The sequence below is a fragment of the Lepidochelys kempii genome, chromosome 10, assembly GCF_965140285.1.
Source record: "Lepidochelys kempii isolate rLepKem1 chromosome 10, rLepKem1.hap1, whole genome shotgun sequence".
In the NCBI taxonomy this organism is placed as follows: Eukaryota; Metazoa; Chordata; order Testudines; family Cheloniidae; genus Lepidochelys; species Lepidochelys kempii.
In genome coordinates this window covers 30,476,687-30,503,879 of record NC_136389.1, presented here as the reverse complement: position 1 = coordinate 30,503,879, position 27,193 = coordinate 30,476,687, and the positions used below count along the sequence as shown (strand labels likewise).

At 52.2% G+C, this 27,193-nt stretch overlaps 2 protein-coding genes across 6 annotated transcripts in view; one reads left to right on the top strand and one right to left on the bottom strand.

The window, feature by feature from the left end:
• Nucleotides 1-2,167: 2,167 nt before the first annotated feature.
• The window catches only part of ROGDI (rogdi atypical leucine zipper), a 51,986-nt gene continuing 26,960 nt past the window's right edge, over nt 2,168-27,193 (bottom strand). For 2 of the 5 annotated variants that reach the window (XM_073362585.2, XM_073362590.2), the window contains 2 exons: nt 24,785-24,830; nt 14,275-21,915 (listed from right to left, as the gene is read on the bottom strand). In XM_073362585.2, coding sequence (XP_073218686.1) covers nt 24,818-24,830 — 13 coding nt within the window. In that variant the 3' untranslated portion in view covers nt 14,275-21,915; nt 24,785-24,817. Of the gene's footprint in view, nt 2,238-14,274; nt 21,916-24,784; nt 24,831-27,193 lie in introns of those variants that run through there. The other 3 variants (XM_073362586.2, XM_073362591.2, XR_012161165.1) reach the window with 3 other exon arrangements.
• On the top strand, nt 13,221-24,270 carry SMIM22 (small integral membrane protein 22). The gene is made up of 4 exons (XM_073362593.2): nt 13,221-13,477; nt 17,985-18,151; nt 20,734-20,816; nt 21,678-24,270. The coding sequence occupies exons 2-4, from the start codon at nt 18,016-18,018 to the stop codon at nt 21,723-21,725; spliced, it is 267 nt and encodes an 88-aa protein (XP_073218694.1). The 5' UTR covers nt 13,221-13,477; nt 17,985-18,015; the 3' UTR covers nt 21,726-24,270.

The window sequence follows — 27,193 nt, the reverse complement described above, 5'->3', positions numbered from 1 at the left end:
CCAGGTGGGGAGGGTGCTCACCTGGGAGGTGGATGTCTGAGTTCAAGCCTAGAGTACAGATTTAAACGTGGGCGTCCCACAGCCCACCCAAGTGCCCTACCCACTGTGCTAAAGGTTATAGGGGGGATGTTCGTTTTCGTTCTCTCCCTCTCTCCCCCTGGGGAAAAGGTCCCAAAGAGTTGTGGTTGACCAAAACGGCAGTTCTTTGGCAAATAACGCTCTGTGTGGGAGTAAGGAGGACAAGATCAGGCCCTGAGCGCCCTACAGGGGAAGGCTGGGGGAGGTGGGGGAAACAGCTGACATCACCTGCAGCGCAATCACAAATTGCCTGCCTTAACATATTGAAAAACCCACGCCTGCCTCCAGCACGTGCAGTAGAGCAAACCCGCTCTGTCCTTCCTTCCTCCCGCCATACGAAAGCGGAGAGACGCTTGCTCCGGCAGGGTCCGAAGTTGCCCGTGTGGAACGGGGGCGTGCAGCGCTGCAGCAGGATGAATTTCTGAGCGTTTGATGCTGCAGCAAGCACGCTCGTCATGCAGAAGAGGCCAGTTGTTGCCTCCTCTTGCCCAGGGAGCATCGGTTTACAGGAGAGAGTGACACCAGAGTGCACGTGAGGGCCTGTGCCGAGCAGTCCCATGCAGGAGCCAGGATGAAGGATGGAGGGGAATCACAAAGTACAATTAACTGTTCAGTCAACTCTTGCTCCAGCGTTTCCTGGTGGAAAGGCTCCAAGTGCTCTCTGTTGAAAGGTCTTAATTGATCTCCACTGTGCTGCAGGCCTCAGACTAATCAAAACACAGCTGCTATCGACAGCCTCGGAGCAAAGCACAGCAACCTCATTAGCAGCATTCCCAGTTAGCAGCATCTAAGGGCCTGGGAGCCCACAGAGCAATAAATCGGTGCTTCGGGATGGGATGCTGACTCAGCCTCCCTCAGTGCAGTAGGGCCCACACGAAGTGCACTACTGCCAGGAGTAGGGGGACCAGATGTCCCGATATTATTGGTACTGTCCTGATATTAGGGGCTTTGTCTTGATTTTCACATTTGCTCACTGGTCACCCTAGCCAGTAGTTGCAGACCCAAGCTGCTGAGGTCACAGGGGTTGCTATCGCTAGGGTCAGGATTTACATTCCCTGCCCCCGAGTTACGGCTGAAGCCACACCAGTGCCAGAAGCCCCCCACCCTGGATCTGTGTGTATGTGCAGACCTGCCTAGGGGTTGAGGGGCAAAATTAAACTCAAGTGCCAGTTGCATTCATTTGGCTGCCCAATCTCCCTGCTCACAAACCTCCCAAGGCGCAGATAGCCTGAAGCAGTGAGAGGCACAGGGATCGGCATGGGATGGGCATTGCTGAAGAACTGCTGATGGCTTGGTTTCCCCCTCCCAGCAGCCTCATCTTTTGGCCCCATTTCTCCATTTCCTGTGCAGTAGTGATAACTCGTGACAGGCTGTACGACTGTCAGCAAGCAGACAGTTAACAGGCCATTACCAGCATGGGCAGCTCACTGGACACAGGTGGGATCTAGACCCAAAGGTCTGAGCCTTTCTGACAGCACCTCTCTCCCCCTCCAAGGACACATCACTTTGCCTCAGTTTCCCCATCCATCAAATAGGGACAATAACATCCTACCTACCTCACAGAAGGATTCATAAATATTTGTAAAGCGTTTTGGAAATGGAAAGTGCCACTTATTCTCCTCCAAGCTCTGGCTTGTTCCTGAAACTGGCATGCTTTATTTAATAGGAAAGAAGATGCCCATTTGGAAGCCATCATGCCAAAGCATTAATTTTGGGGCAATCCTACTTGTTTATGATAACATCATGCTGAAATTGTGGAGGAGCTTTCCTCCCACAATGTGATATACTGTACTTTTAGAGTCCAACCCCACATTCATTACTCAGCCCCGAACTCCTACTGACTCCAAGTACAAGATCAAGTCTTTAAGCAACTAACTTTAGAATGTCGCATCAGCTGACAGTTATTTGGGCAACACAGCACCAACTTCTGGAGTCACGTGGAGGCCTGCGTCCATTCCCTCAAGGGCAGGGGTGGAATCCCAGGGCTGTCACTCTTGCCCTAGGTCTCCAGGCAGAGCAGGATGCACAGCTACTAACTCAGCTGCATCCAGTGCAAGGGAATCCTCCTGCAAAGCTCACACCCTTGTTTGAATTCCGGACTCCGGTGTCCCTCGCCGATTGGCCAGTCATGCCATGATGCCACCACCCAGCTGAGCAATCTGAAAGCAGTGTTGCAGCAGGGAAAAAAAAGAGAAAAAAAATCAGAGGACTGGGGTGCTTCCTGGAATATTACAGCAAAACTGTTGTGTGACCAGGTGATGAGACCCAGGCTACGAGGCCAGGAGGGCTGGCAGGAATGTAAGACCATGTGAAGAAAACAAATGGGCAAGTGGCCATTCTGTTCTGCCGAGGGCTTTACTTCATTCTAGCCGCTGTCCCAGCCATACTGCAGTGTGACTAGGTGCCGGGTACGCAGCAGTGATATGGTGGGGGCAGGGCTATGTTCTGGGGGCTGGCTGCAGACTTGAACGTGGGCAATGGGCTGGGCTGCACATTTCAAGCAGAAGCCAACAAAGCCTTTATTCATGTGTTTCTTTCTCATCCAGGGAGCTCCATCGTGCTGGTGCCAAGCATCATTTAGATACAGGACCCTAGGAAGGAGTCGCTCCCCATGGGACGTTGTTTGTGCATGGAATTTGAGATTGCCCTGCCACATTTGGACACAGTTTGTAGGCTTACATGAATGGAGGAAGCTGGAGTGACATCAAGCTAGCTCAGCACAATCCTGTGTTGTAGTAACCTCAAAGTGACAGCCCCACCCTGCTGCGCACTAGCCCTGGCTTTTCACCCTCCCCCTTTCCCATGGCTCCTGCCTGTGCCAACAGGACACTCTCAGCCTTGTAGAGGGAAGGGAAGAGAAAGCAGCATAGTGGGGACATTCCAGCCTCGCCCATTTTGAGATGCAAGAATGCAAGGCCTTGAGAAAGTCCCCTTCTAACCAGAGGCCTCTCTTCAGGTCACTGTGTAAATGCTCTGCCATCTGGGGCATTGCCTCCCTCCTGCTGATCAGCTTTGGGAGATGGGATCAGACAGGTGTGAAACGCCACTCAGATGAGACAATAAACAGCCTGTCAGAGCCTCTTAGCTGCTGTCAGATCAGATAATCCCAGCACTGGCAGCTCTGAGATACATGCAAACAGAAAGTTCATCTCCAAGATCACATCCTTAGAGGGAAAAGCCCTTTGGTCTGGTCCCAACACCAGCACATCAGGACACACTACATCTTTGGAGAGGTGGCCCGTGTGTAATGACTGCTTATGTTCTGATCTGCAGCACACAGAAAGAGGCGCTAAGGTGAGTCTCTTCTAAGGAACAGATTTAATTCGAGAAACCTCGCATCAGACAGCATTCAGTGCAGGGCACAGAGAGTCAGAGCCCACTCTCAGCGACAGCGCTGCAAGCCCATTGACACGAATGGAACTTTCTGATCCTGAACGAACGCGGAATTTAGCCCGAAGCGTTCCCTGTGTGCCTGATCCAAAGCCCAGTGATACCGAGGGCTTTGGATCAGATCTAAAGACTCCAGCACTATTACTCCAGCCACCACCCTGTATTACTTGGTCAAGAACGCCTGGGCTATGAAGATGGAGTAGCTGTCTCATCAGTGCCAGTGATCATTTGCCTATTTGGGGTCACACACTTGGGTCACAAGATTTCCGTACTGTTGAATCAGAACCCAAACCCTAACCCGAATGAAGCCTCGAATCTTGAGCTAGGCCCACTCAAACTAGCGCTGAAATGCCACACTGTGTCCCATCTCTGCATTAGGTACGTTCCGTATGGTACACAGAAGTGAAACCATGCTATATTCTCCTTCCAGCAGCTGGGGTGCTTTAGAAACAGCTCTTACTGTGGTTATCTTTTTTTCCCCCACCCCCACCCCTGCTGTGCAATAATAAAAATTGCCACTCGGTATTTTGTTTCTCTGTTTATGTAGTGGAGTCCCCTTGGGAACACAGCTTTTCAGAGTGACACACACCTGAAAAGACAAGGAGAGATTCTTTACGTGGGTGTGAGATTCAATTACCAGGGCCTGAATTTTCAACTTGCTTTTACAGCTTTAAATCTAAAGCGACGTGGAAGGCAGAAGCCATTGTCAAGAGTGGGAGGACAAAAAAATAGAACAGCACTTGCAGCTTCGAGCTGTCTAAATGCAGGCCAGGCCTTGACCGTAGGTCTCCGTACAGAACGTACAAGCAGACTGCGTGAGAGGGGGTAGTCTAAAGCCAGCCACAGGTACTAAAGACCAGGCTATCTATGGGTAGCTCGTTTAATGAAAGTTTCTGCATTGGAAAGCTGGAGACCTGGGCTCAGAGAAGAATCACTTCATTTGTAGCACCCCTCGCACCCCCAAAGCGCTTTAGAGACATAGAGGAATTGCTTTAACCACCACAGGGGTGAAACACCCACCAGCCAGCAACACAACACAACCACTTGGGCTGGAAGAGAAACAGTCCTGCATCTGTGTGAGGGGGTTGTAGGCAGGTTGACATGACCCATATGGAAGCTGTCCAGCACTTAAGGCCTCTCACTGCTGCTCCTGCCAACATGTCTCAAGAGTTTTAGTGACCTTAAAGATGGAGGAGTTTCCATTTAGTCCCGCTGGAGCCATGATACCTCCAGCAGCACAGACACATATTTAGCATTAACTCAGAGGGAAGAGAAGTGCCACCTTAGAGGACGCCGGTACAAGCTCTGACCTAGCCCAGCCCTGTTTAGCGCACCTGAACTAGTGAGAATTACAGCCCCCAGTGCAAATGCTACAGGGCAGCCACCCTTCCTTACCACTGGCCAGGAGATCCACACAAAGAGACGTTTCTTTGAAGCATGGTTCTGCCCTGAATTGTGACTCCAGAACAAAGCCATGATGGGGCCCTATGGCTATTGCCCTTCAGTGATTTGACATCAAATGGGATCCGTTTATAGACGAAAAAATATCTCCCTTTTAACTACAAACCAAGCCCAGGATGTGGGAGACATACTGAGCCCTACACATCTCATGCAGCATCACCAATAAGAAAGACACTGCAGGCCAATTCCTGTCCTCAGAACACCTGCGCAGCCTGATCAGCCCTGGGGGGGGGGGAGGGGGGGTTTCACAGTTGTAACCGATTGGAGTTTAATAAACCATTCTGATTCAGGATACTACCCAGCTGACCCCCTTAGCAGGGTCACCAGGAAAGAAAAAGGATGCACTTAGTTTTGTCCCTGCAGCCTTCACTCTGACACACCCAGGGAGCAGAGCTGCCAAGTGAGAAGGGGCCATTATTACAAAGCTACTTCCCAGAGCAGAGCCAGGCTCTTCTGCTGCTGCTGTCTCTGTGAACTCATCTGCATTCAGCATGCATCTCCAATGCCCGCCATTGCTTCCAAGCAGACCTTCTCTTCCTGCTCCTGGGCCAGATCCACAGCTGGCAAAGTACCACTGGCTTCAATGGAGCTAACTGATTTACACCAGCTGAGGATCTGGTCTGTTGTTCGTAGGGCTTGTCTTCACTGCAGTGTTAGCTTGAGCTATAATGTGAGTGCTGCCCTCAATGCAACTTTCATCCACACACATGAGTCTCTAGCTTAAGTGAAGTGGTGCCATAAACTCCAGCTAGCTGGCCTGGCAGGGGTGTGTGTTGATGATGACTGAGAACCGCCGACACTGGGGTGGGAAAGTCCCAGAGATGAGCTCTAGCCCAAGCTCAGAAGTCTACCCAGCAGTGAAACAGCCCCGCAAGCCCAAGTCAGCTGGCACGGGCCCATGTGGGTTTTTCTTTGCTGTGCAGACAAACCCACTGTGCTACTAATCCATTCATCCAGTGTTGTTTGGCAGTGACCGCTCTCACTTGAACTGGGATTGCTCAAAAGGAGAGAACTTGACCTAACACTGCAGTGAAGACTGTGGCTCAGCGGCCTGAGAATTGGCTTCTTGGAAGGGCTGTTTTCCAGCCAGCAGCTTGTCTGTTGTGTCACACGCGGCAATAAAAGACCCATGGGGCTGAGTCTCAGAGCCTGGGTCACTTGACTTGGGTTCACGGGGCTGCAAAGAGCAATGTAGACATTTGGTCTTGGGATGAAGCCCAGGCTCTGCACCCCAACAAGGGGGGACAGCCTCAGAGCCTGGGCTCCAGGCCAAGCAGGATCATCTACACTGCTATTTTCAGCCCAGCAGCCCGACCCATGTGAGCCCACGTCAATTGACGGGGGCTCTGAGACTCAGTGCTGTGGTAGACATCCCCATACTCCTCTTGACTGGAGACCTGACGGAGAAGGAACTGGTTGCTGGGGCTTGAATTGCTTTCTCAGAGCCCTGAAGAGGCAGCACAGACTTCACAGCTGCACACGGCCCTCTTCCCCACTCACCTTCCTCAGCAGAGACCAGCGTGACTTAGTTTCCCTTTTGATGCTGCTAATTGCAACACGCTCTCACTACTTCCCAGTGCATCGCTCCAGTCCCCCCGCTTCACCATCTGTGGCTGCTGAGACACAGTGACAGTGAATCACTCTCCCGCCGTACACGTGCTATAAAGAAAGTGCCTTGTCCTTCCCACCTTTCTCTGGAGACAGGGAATCAGCCTGCCTCAGGCTGCTGTAATAAAGCTGTTTAAATACGTCAGGATGTTTCACTCAACACACAAAGTCTGAGGTTTCCAGTAGGGCCGGTGTATACGGAGCCCAACAGGGGTTTACATTAAGGCCTCTCGCTGTAAGTATTGTAGATGGAACATCTCCAACCAACAATGGCTTTTTGAACAACCCTTTAAATCTAAGAGATGAAACCGTGCAATGGATAGATTTCAAGCTGACACCTCCCAGGCAGAGCAAACGTGGGTTGCTACCCATTTCCCTGGCCTCACACTGATTGAGGGCGGTGCAGCAAACTATTATAATCTTGCACAGGCCACCTGAGGATCCAAATGATCTTTCCTCTAAAGACTTTATTAGGAACTGTTTTCTTTGTTCTGTCTAGCAGCCAAAGGAGGAAATGGCTCAGGTGACTTTTCAGGAAAGCAGGATGTCTTAAAGCAGGGGACTTGCAGTCAGGAGACCTGGGGTTTTATTCCCGGCTCGGTTGCTAACTCACTCTGTGACTTTAGGCAAGGTACTGTCTGTGCTTTGGTGTCCACATCTGTCAAATGGGAGAAACGTTACCTGCCTCCCAGGGTGAGGTGAGGCTGAATTCTCTAATGTCTGCGCAGCGCTTTGAGATCCTTACACAGAAGGCACTGGAGCGGCGCTATCTAGTTCCTGAGGGACTAGGAAGAGGGACAGATTCAGTGAGATGAAGGAGCAAAACAGAGTCAGAGAGTGAGTGGCCAGCAGCAGCCTCCAGAGAAGATCAGCTGCAGCCAGCACATCCATTCGTGGTTTACTCTAGCTGGGGGACTTGGAGTCACACAAATGAATCAGCCATTCACTGTATTCAGATAGCAGCATTGTACCGGGGGACAAGCTGCAATGCCCGATGGGAAATGCTGGGCAAAAGCATGGCCGGCCCCCCAAAGACCCAGACTCTCTCTGCTGGTTTCAAGAAGGAGGCTACAGCAGTGAGACGTGGACAAACTATCTGCAGAGGTAGGAGCTCCTTCGACTTTCTATGCCTTGTGTCTGTAAGCCGTCTGGTCCAGCAGGCCAGAGGAGGAACACACCCACTTCTGCATCATTGTTCTCTCCTGGGAATTTAAAGCACTGATCCATTGACCAGCTCTGGATGTCCCAGCATCAGCCCCAATCTCTACTTTTCATGTTCCCCACATTGAATGGACCCAGGTGACATGGGCTTGGAAATCTGTGGGATGGCAGGTTTTTCTGAATCATTTCTGTGATTAGTGTGTCCAAGGCTGCTTTCTCTGCAGACATGGTCACTGGGGCAGAAGCATCTCCAAATACCAGGATGAACTATACAGCAGAAAGAATTCGCTGGGGAGAGGACGAGAGAACACACAACATGGGACAGATGTGTAGGCATGTTATTTAATGCACTACTGGAAGACGTTCAGATTCTACTGTGATGAGCACAGTATAAGGCCCTATATAGCAGGGATGGGCAACTGGCGGCCTGAGGGCCACATCCAGGCTGCCAGGTTATTTTATTTGACCTGCCCCAGACCAGCTCAGAGCTGGCGATCCAGCAGTGCCTCCTGCTCACCGGAGGGCAGAACCTGACACTCTCCCCTCCCCCGTCACACCCCTACATCACACCTCCTGGCCCACCAGCGGGTTTTAATGAACTTGTGGCCCTCTGCTACCTTAAAGGTGCCCATCCCTGTTATATAGACTAGACTTCGTTTCTCCCCACCTCCTGTGCGGTCTAACCAGGCTTGTATCAGTGCATTGTGGGGAAATCTGAGCAGCTCTCCCATAGTGCCCCAACATGAGATAGAGTCCAGAGCACTGCTAGCAGCAGTGCATTGTGGGATGCCCTATTGCACCATGAACTGAGCTGGAGCACGACCAGCTGAACTGGTTACGCCAAGCAGATTAGAGTGGAATTAGAGTGGCCAGAGTGGAAATCAACGTGTTAAACTGGTTACAGGGATACGGCCTGGCGCCAGGCTAGCCCTCTGTTCGGAGGTAAAGACTGTCAGCTGCTTTGGTTGCTAACCGCATTCGAACCCTGCTGCTGATGCTCCACACAGTCAATTCGAGTCCCCCCAGCTGGGTTGTGTCCCGACAGTCCCAAGTATCAGACTCACACACAGGCCCTGCTCCAGGTAGACTTTGTTAAATCACAGCGATACCTAGCAGGCCTCAATCAAGAGCAGGGCCCCTGCGTGCTGGGGCTGAACACACACATAGCAAGAGCCAGTCCCTGCCCTGGAGAGCTTCCCCCTTTTGTCTGTTTAGCGAGCGAAGGGAAAACAGACCCAGTGGGGAAGGCACTTGCCTGAGGGTGCAGCAGAGCCAGGAGCCAAGTTTCCTGAGGCCCAGCTGAGGGCTGTGTCCCCTGGGACACACTGACTCTCCAAACGTACCATGGGACTCAGCATGCTTCACAGGTGCTAGATCCACGTGCCCCACGGGCCTGCCCTAGCCCCAGCTGGCCACAAGCTTCGCCATCCCACACAGGCTCAGCGAGCCACAGCCAAGAGGAACACAGCAAGAAGGGGACATGGTTCCGGCTCGGAAGAAGGGCAAGGAGGGAGGAATTAGGGCCTGCCAACAGGGGCGAGGTGAGATGAGAGGGGGAAAGTGGCAGGGCAACACTGATGGGGCGCCTTCCAAAGCGCGATGGCAAAGCCATTTAGCCAGAGCAGAGCACGTATACAGTGCTGTGCACGCTGCCCAGCTTGCCAGGGTTGGTAAGTGTGGTGCAATGGGGCCATCTGCTGGAGACCAAGCTCTGGGATCCCACTTGTTATGGAGAACGTCAGACAGCTCTGCACAGCTGCAGGGTTACATCTCTCCCCTTTACTACCACGCCGGAGGGAGCCAGGCCACCAGGACACCTTAGTGCAGTTACAAGGTGAGCAATTAGAACAGGGTTTCTTTGAGCTGGGTGCCAAGGCAGATCACTTACCTACCAGTCCCTGAGACATCACGGACACATCCCAACAGCTTAGCTAAGCTGAGGATACCTGGGTGTGCTTGCACCAGCAGCACACAAAGCATTCTCATGGTCAGCATGAATGTTCAGGAGCTAGCATCCCTTCTGGTCTGCACTGGGAGGGCGCTACTGTGGGGACGCTCACCCTGCTGGCGTCCCAGCTGGCAGATGGGGTGCTGTCATGAGGAGGCTGCTAAGCAGTGCTTCTAATAAACCTCTGTGTATAAAGCGTGGCCCGCAAGAGGGCGGAGCCCCAATCTCTGTAGTTCAGGAGCTAATTTCTGTGTACGCATTAGGAAGGGCATGGGTCTATGTGTGGTTAATTAGCAGCTGGATGCAAGGACATACCATCTGTACTGCCTGTTTGTTATGAGAACACAGGACCTGCCAGATGGGAGTAGACCTGGGTGGGCGGAGGGATAGCTCAGTGGTTTGAGCATTGGCCTGCTAAACCCAAGGTTGTGAGTTCAATCCTTGAGGGAGCCATTTAGGGATCTGGGGGAAAAAATTGGTGATTGGCCGGGTTGGACTAGATGACCTCCTGAGGTCCCTTCCAACTGGGATATTCTATGATTCTATCTAGCCCAGTATCCTGGCTCTGCTGTGGCCATCACCAGATGATTCAGGGGAATGTGCAATAAACCCTGCGGTAGCAGCTATGGGATCACCCTATCCCACGGAAAGTTCCCTCCTGATCCCTAATTTCTAGAGTGTGGCTCATGCCCTGAAACTGGAGGGTTTGTATCCTGTCCAGAACTCCTTTATGTTCAGTTTACTCTGGATATCCACAGAAACATCCAATCCTTTTCTGAATCCTGCTAATCTCTTGGTCTCACTGAGATCCTGTGACAGTGAGTTCCACAGGCTAACTGTACCTTTGTTACACATCAGAATTCACTTTGCTCTTTGCATTCAAAAATCCTTATAAAAATCCCTGGCCATGCTGTCCTCGTCATCAAGGCTTTGCCTCTCTCCTCCCACTCCAAGCCATTTCCTTTCCATCTGTTGCTTCTCTCATTCATTTTCTCTCGCACCGGGAAGCCTATGATACAGTAATAATCTCATTTAGCTTTTTCCAGCCAGCGTGACATCCATACAGCTGCTTAGCTGATCTCCCCAGCAGCCAGTGTACCTGAGAAATGACTTCCCGAGGCTGCCTGCCCCACTGCAGACAATTCCATTTCCTCACGGCCTGCCTTCTGGCCTCATGTCTGCAGGGTCATCTGAGCTCCCTTGAGCTGTCTGGAGCAGGAGTAGGGCTGAGCCATGTGACCATCAGCCCTGTGAAAATGGGTCGTCACACCATCCCTGTCACACTGGACTTCACTGCCGTGTGCACCTGCTTTCCAATTTGGCAGGATTAATCCTCAGATCCGTGCAGCAATGACTGGGCAATTGAGAACGGAGAAGAATTTCCTGTTGCCAGCAAAGTTAATGTAATCTCCCCTGCAGGCTGGCCTTAGGTGCCCACGGGGACTGCACCATCAGTCACCTCCCCACAGTCCGCCTGTTGCCAAATGTGCTTCCTTTACAACAGCTTTCAAATCCTCTCCAGCCACTGGCATTGCACCTCCTTAGCTGCCTGGCTTCAGTTCCCAGCTCCACCTCAGCTAGCTCCCTTACCTGCGCTGTGCCTCAGTTTTTGCAAAAGAGGGAGGGGTTAACAGGAAGCTCCCTCACAAGGATTTGAGAATCAACTCATTAACATATGTGAGGGGCTCTGCTTCTTGTACGGATCTGGCCATCACCATAGCATCAGTCATGATTTTTAATGTATTTATCCTCACACCACCACTGTGAGGTAGGACACTGCTGTTATCCCCATTGTACAGAGGGGGAAACTGAGGTACAGAGCAACTGAGGGACTTGGCCAAGGTCACCCTGTTTCAGAGTCTGTGGCAAAGCAGGAATTGACCATTGGTTTCCTATGACCTAACCACTGGCCCACCCAGCACCCTACTTTAGGTGACAAATAGAGCAACATATTTCTGGGATGATTTTTTTTTCCTGGAAGAATTTTAAAACGCAGTGAAATGTAGGCAATTCAGAAACATTTTCTCAACTGCCTCGTGGCCACCTGGCCACCCACAAATAACACGCCCCTGCAAGCAGCAGCACGGAGAAACCAACTGTTTAGTTGCATCTCTGGGTTAATCTGTGTTTTCGTTATTCAGCTGAGTCCGCTGGAGACTCAGGACAACCCCTTCTGGCTGGAAGTTATGCTGCTAAACCCATAAACCCTGAAGAAGCAGCCTGGTTGCCTGGAGTGATGGACGCCCTGCGCTTCCATGTGCCTCGTTTGATTAGCTCTCTGCCGCATCCCCAAAGCTCAGCCCACACCCATCAGCTGCCTCGGCCTGCCCAGCATCTATTTGACTGTGGGCCAGGTCCACTCGGCTCCAGCGCATCTCCAGTCTCATCAGCTGTTCTCTTGGGGAACCACGACCTGTGCAGGCCTCCAGGGAGCCTGCGAGTCAGGGCATCAGGAGCACCCAGGGGGAGGGGCAGAGAGATGGTCAGTGGGGCAGTTTGTGTTAAGGGGGGCAGGGGATGTGTAAGAGCCTGTCATTGCTCCATCCTGGCTTTGCAGCACTGCTTCCTTCCTCCTGTGCCCAGGATGACGAGAGGGGTCAGCTCTGTGGCTCCCTTTCCTTCCTGTCTAGTAAGAGGAGAGCCAAGGTGCAGCTCCCACGCAAGCTGTTTTCCTTCCCTTTAATGGGCTTCTTAAGTGACCTTGATGCTGGTGATACGTCCCTCTGAGACCCTCCAGTCTGGCTTCCGCTCTCTCCACCCCACTCAGACTGCTCCCCAAGGTCCACAGCGACCTCTTCAGGGTGGGGCCTGGGGCCCAGACTCTGTCCACATCTCCCTCGCTCGCTCTGCAGCCTGTTGATTGTTCTCTCCCTTTAGTTTTGTTGCCTCTTCCTTCCTGGCTTCTCTTCTAGCCTCTCCTTTTGTCTCTTCTCCTCTCCCAGGTTCCTCTCTGTTGGTGTCTCTCAGGGCTCTCTGTCGCTGGCCTCTCACCTTCACCCCTGTGGTGGGCTTGGTGCCTACAGCACGCTCTGCGAGCAGCATTTCAGATGTCCTGGGCTGGGTGCTGTGCTCCAGGGCAAGGGAAGAGAATGACTGAGAAATAAGTGGCGTTATGAGTTTTCTGTGAGCCAGCCTAGCTGTGGGAGGCCTCCATCCTGCAGCCTCGTTAACCCTGGGCCACAACGTCCCACTTCTGCAACGCTGCTTCAGCAGTGGAACAATCTCAGGAAATCTTCCCCCCTTTGCCTGGCTGGGGCCATGGGACACTAATGCGAGAAGCCATTGATTGGAGCTCTGTGAGCCTGCAGTGCCCATACATCACCTTTTGTCCTCAGACACCAGCTGTCACATGCACCCTACAAGCATCGGCTGTAACGGTTGGTCACACGAGGACTTTAGCTCAGCTGAACCAGGGCAATCTACAACGGATGGGAAGCTATATGTCCGGTACTGCCCCAGTCTGACAGAACAGAGCCTGGTGTTTTCAAACAACCCACAAGCCACTGCTCCCAGCACCATGGCATAAGGGTTTCTGAAGCCCCGGGCCAACGGGATCTCCATGAGAGCTCTGCCAACAGCAGCCCTCAGCAGGTGGATGCTGCCAGGACAAAGCAAAACAAGCAGCCTACGCTATCCCCTCCCCCGCAAGCCTTTCCTTCCCCAAACGGGGAGGACACTGGAGGTGTGTCTGCCGCTCCTTGGACTCAGGTGGATGCCAATCAACATCCTTGTGCAGCAGGCACCAGAAGGAACCAGGAAGTGGAGGCCAGGGAGCGCAGCTTACTGCAGAGGGGAGATCGGCTGGAAGAAGCACTCCGAAAGGGTCCCAAGGTAAACACTCCTTTCAGGAAGCTGCCCCTTCGGGGGGGTGGGGAGGTATTGGCCCCTGGGGGGTCATGCTGCTCAGCTAGGGCTACAGTTCTGGGTCTGTCTCAGAGGCGAGTTTGGGGAACTGAAGTTACTTCCTCATTCTGGGAGCTCTCTGCTCACCAGGAGCCAGCTGCTGCAGGCAGCTCTGGGGTTACAGATCCTCAGGAATTAAGGGCCAGGGCCAGCCAAGAGGCCGCGGAGGTGAGCCCAGGGATAGGGTGAAGACTGGTCTGAGGGCGGCCGCTGAGAGGGCTGGGGCTGCTAAAGGGAAATCCTGACGCTGCAAAGAAAAGGAAATGAGGGAACCTCTTCCAGGGTGGGAGCCACTGCAGGGCCCAGAGGGGAGGAAGTGCCAGGGGGGTTGCAGTAGCCAGGGCCTCAGAGCGTGGTGGGATTGCGGGGTGCTCCATAGCTGTACGGTGCTCTGTCCCTGGGGAATTAGGAACCCCGGGCAGGATCTCACTGTTCCAAGGAGCTTCTGCTGCCATAGGCCTTTGGGTCAGGAGTAGCGTTACCATATTTGAACATTCAAAAAAAAGGACACTCCAAGGGGGGGGTGGGTATTTGCTTGCACACCCCCCCACCCCAACTCCACCCCTTCCCTGCCCCTATTCCAACCCCTTCCCCAAAGTCCCCACCCCAATTCCACCCCCTCCCTGCCTCATTGGACCCCTTCCCCAAATCCCGGCCCCAGCCCCACTTCCTCCCCTGAGTGTGCCGCATTCCCTCTCCTCCCCCCTCCCTCCCAGCAGCACGAAACAGCTGTCTCATGGTCCAAGCGCTGGGAGCTGGGGGGAAAACTGCTGGAAATGCTGCTAAGCAGGGCTGGCCGGGGGTCTTTGGCTGGGCCTGAGAACCAACTACCCCCTGCCTGCAAACCTGATTGCTGCCCTCCACCCCCTGCTGCAGACAGGGCTGGGCTGAGGGGAGGGCCGGTGAAATGGTTCGGGGCGGGGACCACCCCAAACTGTGTGCGTATATGGGGGATCTTTAGATTCCCCCACTCCTCTCTGCTCAGCTGCTGGCTGCGGAAGCAGAACCCAGCGACTGTTTCCTTTCTGCCATCGCAGTCAGCCATGTTTTCAAGGATCTTTCCAAGGAAAAAGGGTTAGAGACTGAATTATTTGTACCTGCAAGCTGAGATTATCTTTCATGGAACCAAAGGCTGGGCTTCCTAACAGAGGGCTCGTGCAGCTCCCCCAGGCTCATCAGCATACAGAAAGAGCATTCACTTCCCCTGTGCTGAAATGCAGCCTCCTCTGGAGTGGAGCTCTGGCTCTCTCTCACGGCAGCACCATGCAACCATGCTAGAAGGGGAAGCAAGTGCTACCCTGCAAGCTTTCAGCAGGGAGGATAGAACCACACTCTGCTTGTACTTTGAGCCTCACAGCAGCTGGGCAATGCCAGAAGCAGTTTCACTTGGCACAGACGTATGTATTTGTCACCGACATGTAGGGCCTCTGGCTTTCAGCAGCTGCACGTGATCTGGAATGCACTTTGTGCTAGGTTTATTTCTGGTGCCTCTTAGCACTCATTACCATCTGAAAGTGACTAGGGCAGTGACTTCAAACACACAGGCCAGAGCTGGCCTCTCCGACATGTTCATGGGGCAGCAGGGCATAGTCCAGATTCAGCGCCCATTTATAGATGTATAAAAAATATTCTAGCCCCCCTGGTTGTAACATTCACCGTGCAGACAATGAGGCAGCAGTGAACTGATGCAGTGCTGTCTTCCTGAGTCTGCAAGCAGCCTGAAGCAATGTCTCAGTTTCACCTACAGCAGGAGTGTGTTTTTGTCATCAGCATGTATGGCGTTTGCTCTAGAGCGTAATGACGACACTTTACATGTCAACATTTGCTAATTCACTGCTGATCATTGTAGCAGCTGGAAAAGGGGAAGGAGTGGGAGGGGAGCTCAGGGGGAATTGGATGTTATGGCTAGAAGAGGAGTGCAGAGGGGGACAGACACAAAGACAGGGCAGGGGGAGAGGGAGAGAAAGGGGAAAGGAAGAGATACAAAGGGCAGAAATAACAGTGATCCTGATGGCGGCCATATTCCCCCACTGAGTGATGCTGACTATCCTGGGAAGTCTTTGTGGCACCCTCCCTCCGTTATAGGTGGTGCTCTGCTGTGGATTGAGGCACGCTATGGAATCCTAGATTAGTACCTCTGCCCTCTCCAATTAATCAACATGACAAGCCTGGACGAGGGGTGCCAAAACCTGTGAGCCTGTTTTCAATCGAGATTAGCTTTGCAAGAGAAAGGGCTAGGCGTGGAGAGCCCCTGGCCAGCAGCTCCCAGGAGCTGTGGGAAATTGGCCACTGCTGCTGGTTTGGAGGAAAGTCCGCAGTCAGGTCCTGTCCCTACATTCAGCAGGGGGTTCAGTCTGAACTGGAAGCAGAGAGCCAGGCTGCACGGGCTTTGCTGCCATAGGCAAACTAGGAACTAACCCTCCTACTCCCGTCATTACATTCTGCTACCTTAAGGCATTGCCCTGGGATGGGAGAGCTGCCATTTTCCTCAGCCACGTCCATGCACTTAAAGCGCATGGCTTTAACACAGTGTCTGACCAACCAACGTAAGAGAGGAAACATTCACAGTAACTACGTATTTGCACGTATCTATATACACACCCACATCACCCTAGTATCTGAACACCTCGAATCATCCGTGGGCGGTAGGTCAGCATTGACCTCTTTTTACAAGTGGGAAAACTAAGGCACAGACCGATCTAGGACTTGCCCAAGGTCACACAGGGAGGCTGTGGCAGAGCCTCAGTTCAGTATTTAATCACTAGCCCAGCGCTGTTCTTCGGCTCTCCAGACTTCCCCTCTACTATGGATAGTTTCCAGCGGGCACCATACCCCTTTAAGCGTTGTTATCTCTGGATTCCCCCTCTGGCTCAGGACAGATCCCTGATAAAGGACAGAGCAGCAGACTTTCACGAGTTGGAATCAGTGTGAAAATGGTTTCTTTCCCCGCAGTACATTGTAGGTCAGTAACTAAACGGAACAGGGACTGGCCTGGCCCACAAAGGGTGGTTTGCTATTTGGTTTGAGTGTTTCTAGCAGGTCATGCCTCCCACTAGAGAGAATGCAGCTCTGGTGTCAGGCTGCAGCCTTGGGAACTACAGGGGCTTGTTTGAGACTCGCTGGGCATATCCCTAAGAAATCCGGGCAGGTTTCCCAAACTGCACCACATGGCTTTCCCTGCATGACATTGGCAGAGCAGAGAAGGATTCCTTGTTTCTATCCCTCACACTTCCACACCCCCTTAGAGTGAGAACACAGGTACTGCAGCGGATCAGCCCAGCGCTGTGGAATCAATAGTATTTCCGTTTAGCAATGGGGCAGCTTCCAGGATGCAAAATAGCCAGCTTTTTGGTTCAGATTGGGAAATATGAATGACTGCATCTTTGTTTCTCATGCTGCAGGCTGCCTGGGTCTCTAGCACACTGCTCCCATGCTGCTGCAAACATTATAATGGAGTGTGTGTGAGAAATTCCTTCCAGGCTCCTTAGCCTACGCACCGCCAAAGGAGCCACTATCCTGTGAGCTCCGGCTGGGCTCAGCTTTACTCAGGCCTTGCGAAGTTAGAAGAGTTTGTTTGCTTTCACAGAGCTGCTCCTGCATCTTTAACTGGCCTGACTGGCATTGTTTGAAATGTTGTGTTGTGCTCCCAGCTCTGGCTGGCTGGAGGGAACCAGCAGGCATTTGGTAAACAGTGCTGAGGTTTCTACAGGCTGTTCTGTGCAGGTTCTTAGAACATGTCTGTCACTGCGGCATCTGAGTGTCTTTCAGAGCAAGCTGGTTTACAGATGGGGAAACCGAGGCACAAAAAGACAAGTGACTTGTGTAAGGTCACACAGTAAGTTCATAGCAGAGCTGGGACTAGAACCCAGCTCTCCTGACTCCTCCTGGGACATTCTAACCCACATATGATAAAGGGATGGCTAGATATTGTTAAACTGCAACAGGAGTGTCTTCTGTGGGGAGGGGTGTCACACCAGCATGACAGTCTGCTTCTAGGCAGGTTATGGTGCAACTTCCTTGTGTGGCCAAGGCCTCAGACATTCCACAGCTCCTGCTGTGATCTGTTACTTGTTAACCCTCTGTGCCCACCCAGCACCACTTCACCCTGGTTAGTCCCCCCTCCCCACTCCAGGGGCTGGAACTCCACAAGCAGAACACACTAGCCCCTTCCCGCCCTGGAGCAGTAGGATCAGTGGCCTGTGGGATGGGGAAGCAAACCCGAACTGCGGCAGTCATCTTGTATGCAGCACCTATGGCCCTCTGTATCAAAGGGAACCAGCAGCCAATATGGGTAAAGCCCAGTGCAGCCAGAGCTAGGGACAAGGTGATCGTGTCTCTCAATGATATTCCAGCATCTGGGGACGGGGAGGCCATTCAGTTGGGGTGAAAAGGTTATTAGTGGCATCAATCCACCCTCTCTCCCTTTGTCGATCAGACCACAGGGGAAACTCTGAAAGAAACCAAAAATGGGATCTGAAAGGCAAAACTTGGGAGAGGAGTTCAGCAACCAGATCAATGACGTCCTGAGCAGACTCGCAACCAAACAGATGTTCCAGTCAGACTGGGACATTGCTGCCTTCGCCATCTTCTTCATCTTCATTGGTAAGTGTGGGGCCAAGCAACGGGCATAGGATTAGCAGCCCACGGCCTGGGGCTGCTCTCTATTCCCAGACAGGGCAGATGAGATACATGTGGGTGTGCTGCAAACCCAGCCACACCATCCAATGCTTATCTGTGCAGGGTCTGTAGGGCTGTTCTAAACTCGTCTAGAGATGCTGGGCACAAGCATCTGGCTACTGCAGTGGGCGCCTCCAGCAAATTCCAAAGTCTTTGGGGGCAAAGATGGTCTGTAATGTGTGCAGCTTCTAGCCCAACTGGACTAGGGGCCCGTAGGTGCTACCCCTGTACAAACAGTAAGACAATCCATCCACTTGAAAGTCAGAGGGAACCATCAGATCATCCAATTTGATCTCCTATAGATCACAGCCAGAGACCTCTACTTCTGTTTGAGCTAGGGAGATCTGTTAGAAAGACCTGCACTGTTCATTTAAAGACTTACATGATGGAGAATCCACCACATCCCTAAGTAAGTTGGCCCAGTGGCTCATCACCCTTACGGTTAAAAATCTGCACCTTATTTCTAGTCTGAATTTGTCTCACTTTAGCTTCCAGCCCTTGGGTCGTCATCTGCCTATGACATTAAAAAGTTCCTACCTCCACCAAAGGAAGCGCTGTGTCTGGAGATCCAGCCACCAGACTGATTTAAAACATGGTCTGTGCTGGGGAGTAGATAGAAGGGAACCAGTTTTTAAAACACTGGCCAAACTGTGCTGCTGTAACCCCCGGTGAGTGTTTGTCACAGGTCCCCAGTCAGCAGAGGAAGTGAGTCTGTTACAGCACAGTTAGGAACCTTTAACTCAAGGTGCAGCAGCTTGTACGTTTAGTGCTGCAGGTCTCCAGTTCAGTCCCTGGTATGTTGGCCAAGATAGCAGCCAGCAGACTACAGTTCAGGCAAGTCCATCTGCGTAGCATCATTGAGGAACGCAGTTAGAACAAGTGTTGATCCCAAGTCCAAGCTGTATTTTAGCCCCGAGAGGACCAACATGATGCCAAAGCCTCAGCACGTGTGTGACTGTATAGCAATGCGTACAAGTACGTACCCTCTGCTGACACCTGCGTTACTCCTAGGTGCTGACGAACCATTCAGGGCTAGAAAGGGGAGGAGTGACAGGAGGGAGATGCTCCAGCTCATCACTTGGCTGGCCACAGCTGTGTTTAAACTTACTCCTCCTGGTTTTTTCTCTGTCCAGTGTAGACAGAAATTCCCCCTCCCCCACCTCATAGCGCCATGGTGTGAAGCTATCACAGGGATGGTTTATTGCATGATTCTCAGCAAAACTAAAAGGCCTGTGAGTATGGCCAGAGAAACCGTGCTAGGGATTATCCTGCTTATGGCTGTTGCTAGCATGGTAACACAGAGGACAAGGCTGTGGGGCAGGGCTCACAGAGGGACAGTGCTGTTATTAAGAATGAGTTAAATCTCCAGGCATCATTTCCTTATGCTGTTCCCCTCTGAGGAATAATGCTTGGAAATATGGCCCATGAGATTCACCTGAAAGCCATGACAGATGTCATTAGCAGAGCCGGGGAACCCAGTGCATGCCGTGCACCCACACCTTCAATCATGCAGGCTGTGCATTGTGCAGATGGACAGATGAATGAGTTTGAAGGACGTGGAACCCAGGCAAACACAATCAAGACCTGGGGTCTCAGTGATCAAAACTCTGAAACAGGTCGACACAAACCTGGGGGAGAGGTGAGAGAGAGGTATGCAGGGAGCTGCATTCAGCCAGCACCAGAGCAGATCATGGGTTTGCAAAGGGCTCCCCAAAGGTCTGCTCTGGGAGGAATGGGTGGGAATTATGGCCTGAGGGCCTAACCTCACAGCACTTGTTTATATCAGCAGTTTCAACTTTTAGGTGCCAGTTTAAACTGGTTTAATTAAAGAGGTGTAAAAGGCCGGATGGACACTCTTAATCTGGTTTAAACCAGGTTTACATCAGTTAGGAACTGGTTTAAGGTAAACCGAAACAAGCCATCTCTTGAACCCCAATAAGAGTGTCCACACAGGAGCTTAACTAAACTGGTGTAGCTGTGTGTGTAGGCCAGGCTGTACCTGGCTCCCGGAGATGTTGGATTCACACCTGGCCCTCTCTGCCAATGGCTGTTTTCCTGGTCCTCCATCACTTACTGCGGGGGGTTGAGGAACCCTGGAGATGACGACTGCCTTGGTTAGTGATCTAGAGTCCAAGGATTCCACATCTCCTGTCTCTAGCAATGCGCAGTGGCTTTAACTATGCTTAGGGCTCACAATTCAGCCGCTGCTGTGCACAGGGCATGCTGCCAGCTGGGTGACTCAGCAGCACTAGGGAGCATGCAAGGGTCAGTGAGGTGACACGGTAAGGAGGAGGCATTCGTGCTGCTGCTCAGAGTATTGCACCAGTCCCAGAAAGGCACCTGAAATGGGCACGTACATTTGATCCTGCCAGAGGCTTGGAGAGAGGCTATGAGACACAGGTCCGATTGACTATCTAGAAGGTGCAGTCACTGCTGGTGCCCTGACAGATGTGCTAACAGCATGGGAAGGGACCTTAAGTGGACATGATTGCTTGATTCTCCCCCAGGTACTGTGCTGTTGATGGTTCTCCTGGCTCTGATCCATTGCTGCTGCTGCTGCGACTGTGACTCCCGGGGATCACACAAGAAGGTAAAATAAAAAAATAAAAAGTTTGTCTCTCGCGGAGTCCGCTCCTGTGCCTGGCGTTCTGGCACTGGACTCAGGCAGCCAGCTGTCCCACTGCTTATGGCAGAGAGGCAGGGCTCGGCTCTCCTGGATTGGAAATGTTGCATATTCAATTAGCCTTCCCCCCAGCAAACCCCAGCCAGGCTGGGGAGGAGCAGGCCCCCCCAAGGTTAAAGCACAGCTCAGTCTTGAGGCACAGACAGGACTGAGTCACGCTACAGCCTCGGCATGTCACCTGGCCCTGTCCCATCTGTGCTACGTGGTGGACTTGGGTGGTAAAGGGGCACCTGGGGGTTCTTCACCTTTTGGCTGGGGGAAAGCTGTCTAACCACGGCAGTTGCTGGGGTGGTTCCTGCAGCTTTCTCTGACTGGGGTGGGAAGGAATTTCTTTCCATGACCTGCGCTTTTCACAGTGCTGTGTGGACAGAAGGGTGGGTGGCCTTATGTTTAAGGAGTTGATCTGGGATGCAAGTTCCATTTCTGGACAAGTCGCTTAGTTGCTGTGTGCCTCAGTTCCCCACCTGCAAAATGGAGATACTTCCCAACCCTGCAGGGGAGCTGTAATGCATTAAGGACTAGGAGATGTGCAGACGCAATATGGTGATGGGGGGCCATAAAGGACTGAACAGACACCACCTCCCATCAAATGGTTCTCAGACAAGAAATCCCTGTCCCTGATCATAGTTTCTAGGCCCAACCAAGCTAAACTGGATTCAAACTGTAGCGTGGGCAGAGGCTGGGAGACGAACCCTGCTCCCATCACGTGGTAACTAGAACGTAGACATGTTCTTCCTTTTCACTTTTTTTTTTTTAAACCACAATTAGGTCCCCAGAAAGAAAGTGGGCATTGATAACAAGGCCATGGAGCCATAGCCCCGCCTCCTCCCTTGGACAGACAGATTCTGGCACCAATGGGAAAAAGACTCTTCTTTGCTTGCTTCTTTCCGCTACACAGCAATCAACTGCAGATCGGACTGTTTGTGTTAATATTGAGTGCTGGCCTGGTGGGGCCCTGGCCTCACAGCACTGCACTGCACTGGCTCCAGCACTTGTTCTTCCTTCTCTGTGCACAAAGGATAAAGATTAAAAGGAACTCCTACGATGCTGAATAAGGATAGCATCTACAGCAATCTCACATTGTACAATTAGAGCCACTGGTCCTCAAGCTACAGGGCAGAAGTTGCTCATCAGCCTAGGGTCAGCGGAGGAAGTCTACCTCCTTGTGGTAGAGTACTGTACATAACAGGGAGTTTATACCTTCCAAGGTCACTACTGGCATCAGGGATTGCAACTAGATAGGCCTTTGGGCCAGTCCTGAAAGGCAGCTCCTGTGTGTGTAGTCACTAATTAAAACAGTGCCTCCAGGGACTCTTCCAGGTGCCTGAAAACATCCCTTGCTGGCACCCATCATCTGACACTTCCAGAGTCTGGAAAGGAACATGCCCCAGACCAGAACTGACCATATGGGAAGGAACAGCTCCCCAGAAAGCCCATCCTGGCTTAGCTGAACACAGAGGAGGCGAATGTCTTAGCAGCACTTTCCTATAGAGCCCCCATTCACACAGGCTCTTGGGTCCTTTTGGCAGCAGCCAAGGAGTTAAATTGCTACCTGCACAGTCCCTGATAGGCAAGAGAACCGTCCATAGAACCAGCTGAAGGAGAACAGGCTCGGGGAGGAAGCACGTCTTGTGTACTGACACGCTGCTGTCTCCATTGATTCAGGAGAAGGAAGACAGAGCTCTGCAGAACCACTGAACTAGGGTAGTGCTGGTGCAGGCCTGATGCTCGGAGAGCCCGGTGTCTGTGTCTGTAACGGCGAGGCCAGGCCTCAGCCAGGGGCACTGGGCTCTAGATCAGGGGGCTCAAGAAAGCCCAAAGAGTCATTTCTTTCCTGCGTAGCTGGTTTTACACAGAACTCAGTGGATGTAATGCACGGTCAGTAGCCTTCTGCTGAGTCCTACGGAGCCAGCAAGCACAACCCATTAGCCAATGACCCTGTCCAGCTCCCTGAGACACCACTTTGTTCAGCAGCTAGGGGAAGGGTTAGAACTCATCACTGTCTCCCTCTGGGAAGAGTACCTCAGGGCTGGGTTAAGTCAGCCTCTCTGCTGTCTGAGACACTGACTCCCCACAGCAGGCCAAGGCAAATAAGAGAGTAACTCGGGCAGTGGCTTGGAAGCCATGGAAAGTGAGGGGGCCTGAGCACTCCAGCTCTGAACAAAGTGCCTGGCCTCTGCCACTCCCACCCCTCTCTGGTGCTCAGGAACATCCTGAGCATGGCATTCAGGAACAGGTCTCACTTACCCACTGGACTAAGTTTAGACAGGAGCTTGCCTGGCACTGCAAAGGGAAGCCAGAGTCACAGACAGCCTTGCTCTTCTGACTCCTCCTTGAAGCCCTCTAAATAAGAAGTGTTCAGAGAGCACATGGGACTTCAAAGGGACCTGTGCTTCTATTCAGTCTGGACATGTTCTCCTTCATCACAGTACAGTCTGTATGTACGCACCCATTGGCCTCTGCACACTCCTGCAGAGCCTTATTCCATATGGCATAATCTCTGCATTGCAGTAGTATTACACTCTGCCTAGGGAGTGTGTCTAAAAGTGAAGGCCCACAAGGTACATGGCTTCATCTTCCCCAGCCCCTTTCGTACTCACTTTGGCTCAGAGGTGAGCGACACACACAGAAGAAAGGCCTCTTCTCTTTGTGGGCTCGATCCTGTGGTCAGTGAGACCACTGACTTCAGTGGCAGCTGGAGCAGACCCCCCTTCTGCCCAGCAGGTTTGCTCTCAGACCCAGCTAGCAGCAGGGCACGCTGGAAATACAGGCGTCCCTTTGGTTGGAACATTTATCGATTTCAGCAGCTCTTCTGGCTGAGTGGCTCCACTCCCTGGCCACTGACTGGTACATTATAACCCTGTGCTTTGTGCGCTAATTAGAGTCAAGCAGAGGGAGTGTCACACCCTTCCTGCTGGTCAGCTGCTCCAGGGCTTGTGACTGTCTTCTCCCACCCAGCTCTCCGTTTATTCTATGCTCATAGGGTTCACAGGGCTAGTGGCTCAGGGAACCTGAAGGGAGAGTGTTGGGGTCAGTTCAATTAACATTCCAAACAACGTCCTTTGGGGTTTCCCACTGACTTGTATGTTCATAAAACTTTCTAATTTCATCTCTGAATCCAGGAAGAGAGACTCATGATTATAAATAAAAAGCACATGATGGAGATCAGCTAGCCAGGCGTTTTTGTACATTAAACCTCTTGGATACTGTATGTGAGCAGGTACATATGTATACACATAGCATGGGCCCTGGGGTATTCATTTGGCTGGCAGCCTGTCCCTGTTCTATGGGTAATGCTTGACTAACTGCTGACTCTGAGATGCACACAGCATGCATCAAATAAACACCTGTCACTGCTTTACATTCCTCTGCTTGGTGATCATCATTCTAAGACCAATTCACAGCGCTGCTCTAGGCCCTCCTGCTAGCCCAACTGTGTCACTGGTGCATGATTCTAGTGCCAGCTAGAATGCCACTGCTGAGAACTTCCTCCTTAACTTTCCCCACCAGTTAAGGCTGCTGACTTCCCCCACCAGCAGCCTTCCCAAGGTCAATTAGAAAGGTAGCAGGCTGGGTTCTAGTGCTCAGTGCCCATGGAGACTGTAACCTTGCCAGTTTCCATGCAGCAAGGACCCAGCTGCTAGGACTATATTGTGAACTATCTAGGAGCAGTGAAGCAGAACTGCAGCCCACTGTGGTTCAGAGACCCCTCCCTGCACACACAATGAGGAAGAACTGGAGCTGCCCTACTAAGGGAAAGAATGAGCTTGCTGGGTGGGAGCACTGATGGAAGATGTTTTACATGTGACACAGACAACCTCCTGCAGGGCCTGGTAATCAACAGGAGCAAACACAGATAGGAGAGGGCAACTTACATTTAATGCTAATCACGGAACTGGGTTCTTTAATCACATGCTCTGCCTGAAAGGAAATTCAAAAGTAAGACAGTCAAAGTTCCGTAGCACTAGGCATTCATCCAGTCAGAACACCTGTTCTCCTTGCACTTGGGGCAGCAAAGAAGGGGATGCTTTCCTACAGCCCGGCAGAGATCTAGCAGCCAGAAAGGTTCCAGCATTTCCCACTGCTGCGGGTTTATACATATTAGTGCATGTGTACAAGTGAACGGCTTTGAGCAGGCACGCAGAATGCTTTTATCTGCACTTCCAGCTTAAACTGAAGATGAGGAGCTAGGAGATTGGGTCTATTTATCCTCACTGTGGACAGCTGGTGAGACATTTATCGTCTCTCTCTCAAACCAAAGAAGATTTTGGAGGCCATCAAGGGCTTAGTAGGAAGTGTCTCACGTTATGCAGTACTCTCCATTTAGACCAGGGGTGGACAAACATTTTGGCCTGAGGGCCACATCAGGGTTGCAAAACTGTATGGAGGGCCGGGTAGGGAAGGCTGTTCCGCCCCAAACAGCCTGGCCCCTGCCCCCTATCCGCCCCCTCCCACTTCCCACCCCGACTGCCCCACCCATCCAACCCCCCCCCCCCCCCCGCTTGTCCCCTGACCGCCCTCCCGGGACCCCACTCCCTATCCAATCCCCCATGCTCCCTGTCCCAATCCCTATCCACACCCCTGCCCCCTGACAGCCCCCCCGGGACTCCCACACCTATCCAGACCCCCTCCCCCGAACTGCTCCCTGTCCCGACTGCCCCCTGGGACCTCCTGCCCCTTATCCAACCCCCGCCCCCAGCCCGCCTACTATTCCGCTCAGAGCAGCATGTCTGGCAGCTGCACTGCCCAGAGTGCTGCCCGGATGGTGGCATGACTGCGGGGGAGGGTCTGGGGGCTAGCCTCCCTGGCTGGGAGCTCAAGGGCTGGGCAGGACTGTCCCGCAGGCTGGATGTGGCCAGCAGGCCGCAGTTTGCCCACCTCTGATTTAGACAGTGCTACAGATCCAGCCACATTACAGACCACCCTAGTCCAGGAGCCAGCCTACAGCTCCTGTTACCGCTCTCCATAAAGGTCTTCCTAACATACGTGTCTGGTCAGTAGGGAATGGCAGGATGGCTATTTCCCTTAGCCCATGTCTCTAGAACTAAAGGAGGCTATTTCCACCCACAGGAAATAACACATCCTTGGTTGCATGCTACAGGCAAAACTTCCCTGAGAAGCTGGCAGCCCACAGCTGGGTTTGACAGCGCTTGGCAATCGCTCTTAGATTATACGCATTAGCTTGACTCTAAAGGGGAGTCACTCACCCACACAGCGTTAAAGATCAGGGATCATCCAAAGATGGAGAAGAAACTTCATTAACTATACACATCCTTTACTGTCCTTGGAGACGTGAGAACTGATGCATGTGCATAGTCTAATTCTCAGCAGGCTGGTAACAGACGCGTGGAGCAGGGCTCTGGTATCGCATACCCAGAGTCAAGAGCACTGCTGGCCATAAAGTTTATTGATGGGAGCAGGTAATGCGTTTGCTATTGTATTGTCACTTCTATGGCAGCGTGGATGCTTAGCAAATCTTTGCTGAACCATTCCCCCTCCACCCACACACAGTCTAAAGCATGAAGGCCTCCAGCTTTCACCACCCACTAATAAACCAGTATTTATTTACCCAACACGACAGTATTTATTTATCCAACCTCCTGGGGGGAGGGATAGCTCAGTGGTTTGAGCATTGGCCTGCTAAACCCAGGGTTGTGAGTTCAATCTTTGAGGGGGCCATTTAGGGATCTGGGGCAAAAACTGGGGATTGGTCCTGCTTTGAGCAGCGGGTTGGACTAGATGACCTCCTGAGGTCCCTTCCAACCCTGATATTCTATGACACTCATTGCAAGCAAAGGCGAAAGCAACTGTCTATCCCTCACCACTCCTGAGGCATATATGCATTAGATGTGGAGGAAGCACAGAGCTAGCCTTTGATTCCTCAAACAAGGAGGCTGGGCAATTATGGGGCTGCTGCTGTTACTATCCCCCTTTTGGTTTTGGGGAACCTCACGAGAGGATGGCATGGAAGGCCTCTGCATCCCATTGAGATATCTGCAGAGCTCCCAGTCCAGTGCAGACAGAGCAGCAGTGGCTGAGAGCAGCAAACAGACACTTCAGCTTCTCCCTCCCAAGAACAGAAGACCCTAGATGCCAGTTTTCAGTTTCCCTGAGAAGAATCACTGCTAAGAGTCCCCACCGTATGTGGATTGTGTCAGGGGATTTCAGGCTGGCAACAATTCCAGAGACCTTTAACCCTGGAGCGTGTGATGTTGCGGGAGAAAGGAAGCACAGAGGCTACATAGCCATTCTTAGCACATAAGATGAAGGAAAACTCCTGCATC

Bases quoted from the DNA above. Each gene is read 5' to 3' on its own strand.
- SMIM22 (XM_073362593.2), top strand. From the start codon at position 18,016: ATGGGATCTGAAAGGCAAAACTTGGGAGAGGAGTTCAGCAACCAGATC. The intron at 18,152-20,733 runs GTAAGTGTGGGG...ATTCTCCCCCAG, and splicing joins CATCTTCTTCATCTTCATTG to GTACTGTGCTGTTGATGGTT. The intron at 20,817-21,677 runs GTAAAATAAAAA...AACCACAATTAG, and splicing joins CCCGGGGATCACACAAGAAG to GTCCCCAGAAAGAAAGTGGG.